Source organism: Acanthochromis polyacanthus, chromosome 1, assembly GCF_021347895.1.
Source record: "Acanthochromis polyacanthus isolate Apoly-LR-REF ecotype Palm Island chromosome 1, KAUST_Apoly_ChrSc, whole genome shotgun sequence".
Classification (NCBI taxonomy): domain Eukaryota; kingdom Metazoa; phylum Chordata; class Actinopteri; family Pomacentridae; genus Acanthochromis; species Acanthochromis polyacanthus.
Window position 1 is genome coordinate 10,151,146 of NC_067113.1, and position 12,534 is coordinate 10,163,679.

Below are 12,534 nucleotides of genomic sequence, written 5' to 3' on the forward strand. Positions count from 1 at the left end.
AAGTTAAGAATGGAAAACAAAAGACTTTCGAGTCTACTAATGGATGAAGTTTGCCCAATCTGAACCATAATTATAGGGATGATGTCAAATGATAACGGTCATTTGAATAATGTTCATCAACACAGAGGGAAAGGATCAGCATGCACACTTATTTTTAGAAAGTCAATTCTGCTCTCCATCCATCCATTCTCTATACACCGCTTTATCTTCACTAGGGTCGCAGAGGGTGCTGGAGCCTATCCCAGCTGATTCAGGTGAAGGAAGATCCCAGGCCCACCCGAGGATTTGAACCGGAGATCTTCTTGCTGCAAGACAAAAGTGCTAACCACTACGCCACTGTGCAACTCCAATTCTGCTCTCAGTAACTGGAATAGTGTCGGCACAACTCCCGACTATGTGGCATCATCATGTTCAGTAAGGTTTGAGTTTGCTGACATCTGCTGGTTCATTTAGAAATAACAGTTGAAGAGACAATAAGCAGAATCACCGCAGAATGAACACACAAAGAAATCATTTTACAGGCCTCTGGCAACACATTTTTTCTTTATTCTGAGTAAGATGTGTCAACATCCAGCATGACAAAAATTGTACAAAGTTCACAATTTATAAATGAAATATCACAGCAACTTGTGATCTCACACATTTATAGCAAAATTAAAATGTCAACAAATCCATGCTGTGTAGTACAAAAATAAATCAAACTTCAGTTCCACAGAGAGCACAATAGTTTATACAAAATCCTGTCTTTGTTAATGGTCACTGAAATCAATCTCAAAATGAACTGGCTCAAACAAAATAATAAACTCTGATGAATTCACAATAATTTATATGAAAAGTCAGCATTCTAAATATGTGACGACCTTTTTGTGTTCCCTATAGATAGTCACAGATAACTCTTTTCAGTTTTGTTATTTATGTACCAACATCAGATGAGCAGCCGGTTTGTGCTTTAAAATCCCTTTTCCATTTTCACTGATAATGAGAATTAATTCAAAAACTGGTACTAGCTATTACTCTACTGAAGCATTACTATATTGGCAAAAAGCTGCAGACACGATGCTGTGGAAAAAGGCGTATGCAGTCATGGATGATGGGTAGTAGAGTCCTGAAAGAGGACAGTAAAGTACAATAGATGAGATTCAATCAGGTGAACGACAAGCACCTTTTGCATTAGCTCTCAAAAAGGCAAATTCTGAACATGATCGCTAACAACTAGGACAACAGAATGGAGGGGTGCATACAGTCAGGCATACGGATGTGACGCTGGATTGTATCACCCCACAAAGGTCTCCTTTTACCAGACCTTTGTTGCTTCTGCTTTTTTTTAAAACCTTGAATTGATTGACTATTTAATCCTTTGTACAGTGATTAGATATAAAGTGCTGCTGGGGGATAACTTCATCTTCCTAAAACATAGCAAAAATGAAAGAACTTTGTTAATGTTTTTACACTTGATAATAGCCTACAGTATAACTGCTATGGTTATAATCATCCTCTTCTCTGATTTCTAGTCCCTGTTCCTCCTCTCTCAGTGGTACTAAATCCACGCCTACAGTGGCTCCAAGCAGTTGGTTGCTCCAATCGTGTGCCAAAGAGGTCACCTGGAAAATTGCACGCCGCCGTACGTAAGGATAATATCTTCAAGGACAAGTGCAAATAGTCTACTGGCACATAAGTGGGGACAGTGACCCTGTAAGTCCCGCTGTCATACTCTATAAATACTCTTTACAAAACCCTCTGAAACCCTCTTATTAGGCCCTCGGGTACTGCTTTTAGTTTCTGTAAGAACATCAAAACATGGAAACGAAGGTGTCCCTGTGCAAAATCGTACAGAAAAAAAGTGGAACTCATATACTTTCGCATCTAAAACTCAATGTCCAGGTTCCCTCCTCTTTTTTTAAAAAGACTTTTTGTATTAAAAGATTTGTATAAAAATCAATATTTTACATAGGCTATATTAAAAAGATTCATGTTACCCCGCTATGCTTATAAACAAGAAATTGCATATACCCAACTTTTTTTCCTTTGCAGATTGCATCCCGTACCGACTATAAACAAATGATTTGATTAGTATATTGCTGAGACGTTTCTGGATCCTAGCAACACAAGTCTCCAAATTGAGCAGATTTGACACTAGAAAAGCTAGACTGTGGGTCCTATAGGTCATTGTCTTCACACATCTTTTCTACTTGAGACTAATTAACGATGAGCATGTGAACATGCATGCGCCGCACAGATGTGTTCTTCTAGGAATTAATTGGCCCTCCTACAGAATGGGATTTCCACCATCGGGTTTCCGTGTAATGATGTTTACAATATAACTGTTCATACATACATTCATACATACATCAGGTCAGTTTCCTCTCCAGATTCATTTACAGCACCAATTAAAAATGCCCCCACCTACAGCTACACATCTTTTCTTTTCATCAGAACAAAGCACAAACGTTTCTCAAGCATTGTCAGAAAATAAAGCGATTCGCAAACCAGTCCTTGCTCTTGAACAATCTACACGCAAGAAGAAGAAGAAGACGAAGAAGAAAAAAAAACATCTAAAATCATCAAGTCCAAAATCATCCACTGAGGAGAAAAATAAGTAGCTTCCTCCTTGCTTGTAGTTTTTTTCATTTTTATTTCACTGTCCACTTTTTTTCATCTAAAATGCTTTGTTGTCAAGCAATAAAAAGAACTCACGTTCCATTATCATTAGCTTACTGTTCAGAAATATACACTAAAAATGTGCATACATGAGCAGCTAGAAACATTACATGACACTATGTCAGCTCATATGAAAACGTACAAAATGTGAATGTCCTCAAAAACTATTTTGCGGTTTACTCTTTTATGTTCTTCCTCAAAGCAAGACCCAAAAAGAAAAGAGAGAAAGAAATAATCTTGAGGTCTTCCTAAGCGTAATACCTCTTTTTTTCAAAGAACAGAATTTAGAATATATAACACTATAGAAGTTACTGCACCAAACCGGAGGAGTTTAAACCATCACTGCCTGTTTGTCTGTGGATTCTGAATCACCACCCACACCTGCTGAGGAACAAAAATCTCCCTCTGCTGAACGGTTACACTTGGATCCCTTGAACAGCTTGCTTGATGTTTTCCAACAGGGCTTTGTTCTCCGGGCTCTGGTACTGGTCTTGGTTCGTGTACATATCCGTCAGAGTGGTGACGTAGGCGTCAAAGTTCTGCTCGCTTATTGGCTCCTGCAGGACAAACAACACATCATGTAGGCTGTTAGAGGAAAAGGTTGGTGAGACAAGAACCTTCTCACCACAGCTGCATGGAGTCTCCATGTTCTCCTGTACATGTGTGGCTTTTCTCCAGGTTCTCCAGCTTCCTCCCACAGTCCACAAACATGCTGAGGTTAATTGGTGATTCTAAATTGTCCGTAGGTGTGAATGTGAGTGTGATTGTTTGTCTCTTTGTGTAGCCCTGTGACAGACTGTTACCTGTCCAGGTGAACCTGCCTTCACCCTAAGTCTGCTGGGATAGACTCCAGCCCTAGTGAGGATTAAGTGATGTACAGATAATGAATGCATTGATGGAAAAATTATTATTTTTCACTAGATTCTGAAAATAATGAAAAAAATCTTCACATCTGAGAATCCACGTTTGACTCAAAAACTACAGGTTGTGTTCTCAAAGCAGAGAGAAGATGAAAAGTAATAACAATAAAACACTGTTGATGAATAAAATAGATGCGTTGTTCAAACTGGCATACAGAGGAACAAACTGTAAGCAAAATGTTGGAAGATACAATCAGCATGGTGAAGCATAGTTTTAGAGTAACGATGTAAGAATGCAAGCAGTGAAATATCCACAGGGTGTGACTAAAGTGTGGACACAGGAAATCCACAGATTAAACATGGATATTATATTAAATATATATTTGATTAATCACCAAATATATATATTTTTAAAAATTATATATTGAACAAAATGTTGTTAAAATTGTCATTTCTTGTCTATGTGTCCAGACTTTAGGGACACCCTGTATAGTAAATAGGGTCACCATTTGTTTCTAATATGGATAACATGAAAAAGTAAATGGTTTTAGTGATTTATGGCATTCTAACTTTGTTAAACTGCACAAAAGACGTGTGTGAGTTTTATTTTATCATTGTGTTTCCATCAAGTAAGCTCATCTATCTTCACCTGACTTTGGTTTTAGATGTAAAAACTATCTGAGCAACTTTAAAATAGTTTATTCTGTGTGCAGATAATAGTTTTTCAAACAGAGTGATTACAGTTCAAATATCAGGTTGTGAACTGACAAAGATTTATATTTAAGTGTTTGTTTATTCTTTTTTTTTTTTTTACCCGTACAACGCTGATGACGCTACAGAAGAAATATAGAAGAAATGAAATTTTAAAAAAGAACAAAGCAATTGAAATGAGGTCCTTGACTTACTTGCTGGTGCAGCTGTAAGCAGCTGTTATTCCTTAGAGGAGGCTCTTTGTGTGCCAGGGGTTTCTAGAGAGGGAATGGAGGGACACATTTCTCTTAGCTCAACTAAAAAAAACATATATGTGGTATTATTATAATGAAACACTAGACGGCAGTATTTTACTACAGTCACACTTCAAATGACGTGATAGATGGACAAACTGAAGCTGGATGCAGGTGAAGACACAAGACGAGGCTCACTGCTGGTATATGGAGGGATCATTTCTGAGAAGTCATTCTATTTCAGGATCATAGGCCTTTTTTCTTTTTTAAAATCTGAACGACTGAAATATAAAAGTAGGATCCAATTATAAAAACGGCTTGTTGCTTAGAGAAGGATGCTTCACCGAGGTTTAATCCATTCCTCTGTGAGTGAATGCTAACTGGTCCATTATGCAACAGGACATGATTAAAGAAAAGCAGTGTGAAGGGAAAAAAACAGGGGAAAACTGTGATTACTATGAAACTCTCTGCAATAAAATGGAATTTTTGGTTTTTGTTTTTATCTTCAAGAGAAAAAAAGATGTAAACAAAAATAAGGTACTTGAAGCACATCCAACAACAGTCTGGTGTCAAATATGTTCACAGAATTGAAATGACAACGAAAGACGATTTGTCATGAAGATTTCACCACTTCATAGGCTAAAGTCTTTCATCATCACACGTTTCTAAAGCACCGACAAAACCTCAACGTATGCTGTTTGGTTTTAGTTGATGGAGTTGCTACCACTGTGAGAATGGAAAGCCCAATCAGACCTCATTTCACAACTCCCCCTCACTGTTTGGAAAGACAAGCAATGCTCCACATTTTAGAGTAAGCATGCACAGTAGGCTGCGGCTAAATACACAGATAATGCTATGGTTAGCTTTATTCTGTAACTTGCTGGCTTGCCGTTCCTGGTGGCCCTTACCATATGAGGGAGCTGGACATTAGCTAAACTGTTTATCAGTGACTGGCTGAGGTTGGCCAGCTCATGCAGGAGAGATTCATTTTGCTGTTCAATCACCTTGTTTTCCTCCTCTATGGACTTCAAGTTGGACTCCATTGTTGTGATCTGCAGAGAGGAAGACAGAACGTTACAGTCGAGCTTGTTGCTACACACTATGGCTGGATCAGATTAACACAACAGAGTGAGTACACTCCCATCAAATATCACTTCAATGTCAAATGATTCAAAATTACATCACCTCTCAATAATTTCATTATTTATAATCTGAACAATATTTCCTCTTAATTCACAATAAAAACAGATAAATTTTCAAAGATCGCAGATTGAATATATGCTGGCCCCGAAGATGAAACTCAAAGCGGTGAATCCACCTGTGATCACTCTATGGACAGTGTCCAAGTAAAACACCCTTGGTTGCTCCTTAGCACAAAATGGAAAGGTGCAACTTTGCTATAGAACATGAAAAGAAGCCTGATGGATATTGGGAGCACGTTCTTTGGTAAATTGAACACTGCCTGTCCAAAAAGAAAGTTGGCACCTGGATTGAACTAAGCAAATAGGTAAGAGCTTTCCACTGGATAATTACTGCAGTGATGACAACAACTTCTTTAGCCCTAGCTGATGCAGTGAGGAGCTTCTCATTTCTTAAGCAACCATGTCGGAAGACATATCTTGTGGTCATGGAAAGGATGTTAGTCTGTCTCAGAAGGGTCAAATTATTGGCCTCCATCAAGCAAAGAAAACAACTAAGGAGATTTCTGAAATTAATAAAGTCAGGTTAAGAACCGTCCAACGCATCATTAAAACCTGAAGGACGGTGGATAACCATCATCTAACAGGAACTAATGTGGTCAGAACAAACTCTTAGATGATTGTAGGAAATCAACAGAAGAACTCACGACTGAGCAATGTAAGTAAAAAACATTCCACATGAAGGAAACTCAAAGGATTGGGACTAAACAGCTGGAGCTCTAAGAAAATCACTGATCAGTGAGGCTAGTCAGAACAAAAGGCTCCAGTTTGCTATGGAGCATAAAGATTGGACTCTGGAGCACTGGAAGAAGGTCATGTGGTCTGATGAGTCCAGGTTTACCCTGTTTCAGAGTGATGGGGGCATCAGGGCAAGAAGACAGGCAGATGAAGTGATGCCCTCATCATGTCTACTGTCTACCAGCCTGTAGGGGTTAGAGTTATGATCTAGGGTTGGTCAGGTTCACCAACGTTATGTTCCCAAAGAATGAGGTCAGCTGATATCTGAAGATACTGAATGACCAGGTCTTTACATCAGTGGAGTTTTTCTTCATGTTCCAAGATGATGATGTCAGGATTCATGGAGTCACATTGAGAATGAGTGGATCAGGGAGCATGAGATGGATTGTCCTCCACAGACTCCAGACCTCAGCCCCACTGAGAATCTTTGGGATGTTCTGGAGAAGACTTTGTGCAGCAGTCCGACTCTCCCATCATTACAAGATCTTGGTAGAAAATTAATGCAACTCTGGACAGAAATAAATGCTGTGACAGAACGTGTGTTGTTCTCAGAGCTAAAGGAGGTCCAACAAAATATTCGTGTTCAAATTTTTCTTTGACTGGGCAGTGTAATTTTAAATTAACATGTATAGCAGGATCCTGGCCAGGACAACCACAGTAAATGCACAGTCCTGACAGTGAAGCATGAAGACGCAGGTATGACGATATAGGGCTGCATAAATACCAAAAACATTGGGAGATTACATATATAGATGCATTATAAATGCCTGTGAATCGATTAAAATACTTGCTGATCAGATGACTACCAGTCTGAGGGGAAATATTCCAGCATGATAATGATCTATGACATTAACAGGACACATTTCAAGTTTAAAGTAACAAAACACCTCCAGCAAAGACCAGCTGAAAAATCTAGTTTCTGATGATGGCAGAAGATCTCACAGTTTGTAGCAACACTGCTATCCCCTATTGTTATGCAGGAGAACTGAGTCTGTCATAAAGAGTCCAGGAAGACATTTGATGTGTTAAAAAAATGAAAGATCTGAAATCAGGAGTGAAAGGTGAACTGACTATTGTTGAATTGACTTCTAACTGTGGGGGATGTATTTTTAATGTATTAAATCTAAACTGCTTGTTACTCTACCAAGGAACGTGGTGACGATTGACGTTGGTCTGTTCGTCAGTCTATCTGTCTGCTAGCAACATTACTCAAAAACAGACCAACGGATTTGGATAAAATTTTCATTGAAGGTCAGAAATGACACAAGGACCAAGTGATTAGATTTTGGCAGTGATGCAGCTTATAGTCTGGATCCACGGATTTGTTAAAGATTTCTGTATCATTGCCAGATAGTGGTACAGCGTCACTGTAACCATGACAATAAGTGAACACTACATCAGTTGTCTGCTGACAATCACATGATTGTGATCCTACTACAAATCCACCACTGAGGACTTATCAGGACTTATCCGTCGAACATGATACAAGGAACAACTGATTAAATTGTGGGGGTGTTTCTGAGTCCCATCAGCTCCCGCCACCCACTACAATGTGCAATATTGTAATTTAAATTGTACTCTAATTTATTGCCCTAGTTAAGCAAATTTTCTTTTTTTTTGCACAGTATTTCTTTTAGTCATGTGATTTGGTACCCATACATAACAACACATGCCTGTGCTCAGTGCAAGGTCATTTTTTTGTGTGAATACATCTATATTAAATGGACACATTCTATGTTGCTGTGATTTCTGATCATCAATAACTACTAATCAAATGCTACATTTCTGACACAAGGGGGAATAAGCAGCCTTGGAGGAGGACTGTGCTCTCTGAATGCTTTTGTAGTTGTTAATGTGACAAATTTTACTATTCAACTTAGAAGGAAGAGATGAAATTACTGCCAGGTGAAACAATTTAGAGTCATTTGACCTGAAGTGATATTTCGTATCTGTTGAGCACTGCGGTCACAGGCCAATGAGTGCAGCAGACAGGAAGTAACTCACCTGTGTTCTAAGTTTGATCATGTCTGCTTCCACTTGTGAATTAGATTCACTTAAATCTTTGATTTCTTCATCCAGCTGTTTGATCTCCTCTTCATGCTCCAGTCCTGCACAAGGGAAGTGACAGTTACTGCAAGACGTCAGTCATAAATCAGAGTAACAGTCTTTGTGTTGTAAGAATTCTGTTGGACACCGTGTGTGATTTTCCCACCTCTACTCAATAGAATAGGTGCAGGTCATTTAAGATGATCAAGACACATCATGATCACAGACAAGTTACATTATACTATTGTCACATTGTTTTAAGAAGTGTTGAAATTCACACGTCCAAGGTGCAGCGGAAAACAGATGCTGCACAGAACAACAAGCAGCCTCAGATATTTTATGTCTGATTACTGCCAAGTAAGACCAGCCCTGTTCTCCCAGATTGGAGCCACTCTTCTCATTATTTACATCCTGCACCTGAATGGCAGTTTGTTTGTGAAACAGCACACACACACACACACACACACACACACACACACACACACACACACACACACACACACACACACACACACACACCCCTGATTGGTTTATTATCTGAAATTGGAACTCTCTTCAGTGAATCGTTGCCCATCCATGCAGCTGATTGGCTGTATTGTGTGGGTGAGTGCTAGTTGGAGTTACCGTTGCTGGCGCGTTGCTGCTTTATTGTTAGCATTTCCACCCCGGAGAGCCTGGCTTTCCTCATGGCGGAGGTGGCACGTGGACAACCAGACAGACTGGAAGAGGAAGCATTGTTTCAGTATATTATGGTTTTGAACATGCATGTATAATGAGCCAACATGGTTTACAGACTGCTGGCTGGAAGGAGGAGAGAAGAAATACTGCCTCAGTGTCATACTTGAAGAAAGTTTTCGGAATTACCACCATGTTTCTGTAGTGACTATGCAGCCAGAGCCTTTAAAGATGGGGAGAAAGACGCAAACAGCTAGCTAGGCTCTGTCCCAAAGTAAAACTAATCTGCGTACCAGCACCAGGTTTTACCAGGCTGTACAGGTTGACTAAATATTTCCTGTATTTATTTTTCCTGGATTTATTTGTTTTCCTGGCAGGTGGCCAAACAAAGCATCACCATTAAAGAGCTTTATAGCTGCTGGTAGTTTCTGTTACCACTGAACAGAGGCAGACTTGATGTTTCCTCATGTTTTCAGTCTTTATGCCAAGCCAAGCTAACGAGCTGTTACATAGATCTTCACATTAAACCCTCAGCAACACATTGAAAAAGTTAATTTCCATAAATGTCATGCTTACTCCATTCTGGGCTACTGTAGAAACATGGCCATGCAAAGTCACGGAGTTCTTGGAATGTCATTTGATTTTGATAGTCAACAACTAAAAACAGAACTTCAGAGCTTCAGATGTCATTACATAAGAGTCCTCATGGTGTACTTCTACACGGGAGTCCTGACTGTGAGGGATAACAGGGAAAAATGTACAATTTGACCACAGAGAAAAGACAATTCTACAGTTTCAGTTTCTTTACCACCATATTGTGAACAATGGTCTGAGCTTGGTGGGACACTGAGTCCTAATGCAGATATTAAAGGTTCATTCCAAGCTACAGACAACACAAAGATATTACAGTTCCAGGTGATTCTTGTTCATGAAACATAATTATGAATACTACACTCCACCTCTGCAAATAGATCAGATTTATCCCCACCGAACTTTCCAGTAGAAGTAAGTTAAAGTCAGCAGTATCAACAACAAACAATATGCAATTAAATCTGATCTCAAAACCAAATATTCCAGCTGTGTTCCCCATACCCACCTCCGATGTGTCAGGAAGCTGCCGCTGACGTGACCAGAGCCGTCGCAGCCTGGCGTTGGGCAGGACATGCCCTCTGTCTTGCCAGACTTCCATGTGAATTGAATGCCGTTTAGGTAGCCATCTTTCTGTCTCTTGGCTGCTATGGGGCATCCTGATGCACTTCTGTGGGATGCGTACTTTCCTGTTACGTGTCCCTGACCATCACATCCTGGGACTGGACACCTGGGGGAAACAGGGTGAGACAAAATGATCCTTATTTAACAGGCTGGCTGATTTTTATTGCTCCATTTGCTACTAGAACTTCCTCCTTCGTCATTTGTTCATCATACAGGAGACAACATCCTTATTCCTACAAAGAATAACCATTGAGTCTCAGTTAGAGGCTTAAACAAAATAAAAAACACTTTTGAAATTTTAGTTCTCTCTCTCTCTCTTTTTGCGTCCGTCTCTTTCCCGCTTTGATATAAACAAAGATAGGCTCATCCTATTTTAAAGCTGTCCCAGTGGCAGCCTTATCACAGTGGTGGAGTGGTGACAGTGCATCAACAGCAGTGCTAATCAGATGCACTGAAGCAGCAAATTATTCCAAATGTCACACTTCGCAGAATGGATTATGGCTAAAGCTGGTATCAGTTCTGTCTGCCAATAGCATCTACCTGGTTTTAGTTCAACTTCATGGCTTTTTGACTGCAAAAACATACTGGGAGTTTGCGTGCACTGCTTTCTGCTGCATTGTTTTTTCTTTGATATTTGAGATTGGTGTCTCGTCACAGGAATTTGCTTAATTAATTCCTTGTTCATAAGACTTCTAAAACTCCTAAACTCACTGACCACAGTAAAGTACATTCTCTTATACAATGCTAAATTGTTCTCAGTTCTATTCTGTACTCCTAGCACAACATGGAATTCATGATTAGTTTCCTTTTGTGCATTCTGTGGAGTAGCATCTGATCATATTTTGCTTTTTGCCAAAATTTCCCTATGTTCCCTTCACATATTTACCAAGTTCTGCTCAAATTCACTGCCCATGTTCATATTCTATATCCAAACCTCTCTGTATAGATATCAAACAGTATACAGCTAGTACAGCCACTGCTTCCAGAATCCAGAACAGTACATATCTGTATACAGTGGGACAGATGATTCATGCTTTTTTATAATACAGGCCCTTCTAAAAATGAGTCTAAAATGAGAGCAGGATATCTTGCATGACTTGACTGATGTGATAGTATTTTAACTGGATTAAACAAGGGCTGCACAGTGGCTTCACACTGCTGCTTCATAGCTTGAAGATGCCAGAAGATTCTCGTCCCGGCCTTCCTGGGATCTTCTTGCATGGAGTCTCCATGTTCTCCTGTACATGTGTGGCTTTTCTCCAGGTTCTCCAGCTTCCTTCCACAGTCCAGAGACATGCTGAGGTTATTGGTGATTCTAAATTGTCTGTAGGTGTGAATGTGAGTGTGATTGTTTGTCTCTACCATGGTAAATCCCAGTGATAGACTGTTACCTGTCCAGGTGTCCCCTGTCTTCTCCTTGAATTGGCTGGGACAGACTCCAGCCTCTCAGAGGATTAAGTGGTGTATATATAATTGATGGATGGAGGGAATAAACGGTGATCATACCTTCACCATCATCAGCTGTCATTTTCCAATATTTGAATCACTAAACAATTTCAAACAGCAAATCTTGGATTAATGAAAGCTCTCTCTTTAGGTCACATCACTCATCCCACTGGCCTGACTATATCCACATATCTTTTAAAGATAACAGACTGTGCTGTAACCAGAAACATCATGACTATGGAATGAAGTCACTGTTGAAATACTTCTAATATCAAACGGTGGAGGTTTGATCCATTTTCTTTAAGAGTGGCTTCTAATTAAACAAGATAATCTCCCCCAAAATCAGGTCTAATTCCATGGATAAAAACTTGAAAGCTCAATACGTATGTCAAAATAAATAAATATAAAAACTGCTTTATTTAGAATCTAAATTTTTTTCAACCAAAGATTTAAAAAAAATCTGTTAACAGATAAAGAAAATTTGATTGAAAGAAGAAGGAAATTCCAAAGCCTTGGTGATGCTACTCCAAATTACTACCCACCAGCCTTCATCGAGGACCAGTTAACAGCTGCTGGTCTGAGAACCAAAGAGCCCTAGAGTTAGAGTAGAGGCAGTTCTGAAAAGTACCCTGGTGCCAAACCAAGAAGGCTTTATAGGCAAATAAAAGAACCATAACATCAATTCTGTATTTGACAGGTAGCCAGTGAGGGATGCTACTATTTGTGTACTGCTTTCCATTTTTTTGGTATCAGTTC

The 12,534-nt window shown here is 39.5% G+C and overlaps 1 protein-coding gene across 6 annotated transcripts in view; it reads right to left on the minus strand.

Annotated features, from left to right (window-relative positions):
* Positions 1 to 510: 510 nt before the first annotated feature.
* Positions 511 to 12,534, minus strand: part of myt1lb (myelin transcription factor 1-like, b) — a 123,360-nt gene continuing 111,336 nt past the window's right edge. For 5 of the 6 annotated variants that reach the window (XM_051950994.1, XM_051951010.1, XM_051950992.1 and 2 more), the window contains 6 exons: positions 10,217 to 10,438; positions 9,070 to 9,164; positions 8,404 to 8,507; positions 5,371 to 5,514; positions 4,424 to 4,486; positions 511 to 3,215 (listed from right to left, as the gene is read on the minus strand). In XM_051950994.1, the coding sequence (XP_051806954.1) occupies positions 3,075 to 3,215; positions 4,424 to 4,486; positions 5,371 to 5,514; positions 8,404 to 8,507; positions 9,070 to 9,164; positions 10,217 to 10,438 (769 nt within the window). In that variant the 3' untranslated portion in view covers positions 511 to 3,074. The remainder of the gene's footprint in view (positions 3,216 to 4,423; positions 4,487 to 5,370; positions 5,515 to 8,403; positions 8,508 to 9,069; positions 9,165 to 10,216; positions 10,439 to 12,534) is intronic. The other variant, XM_051951005.1, reaches the window with a different exon arrangement.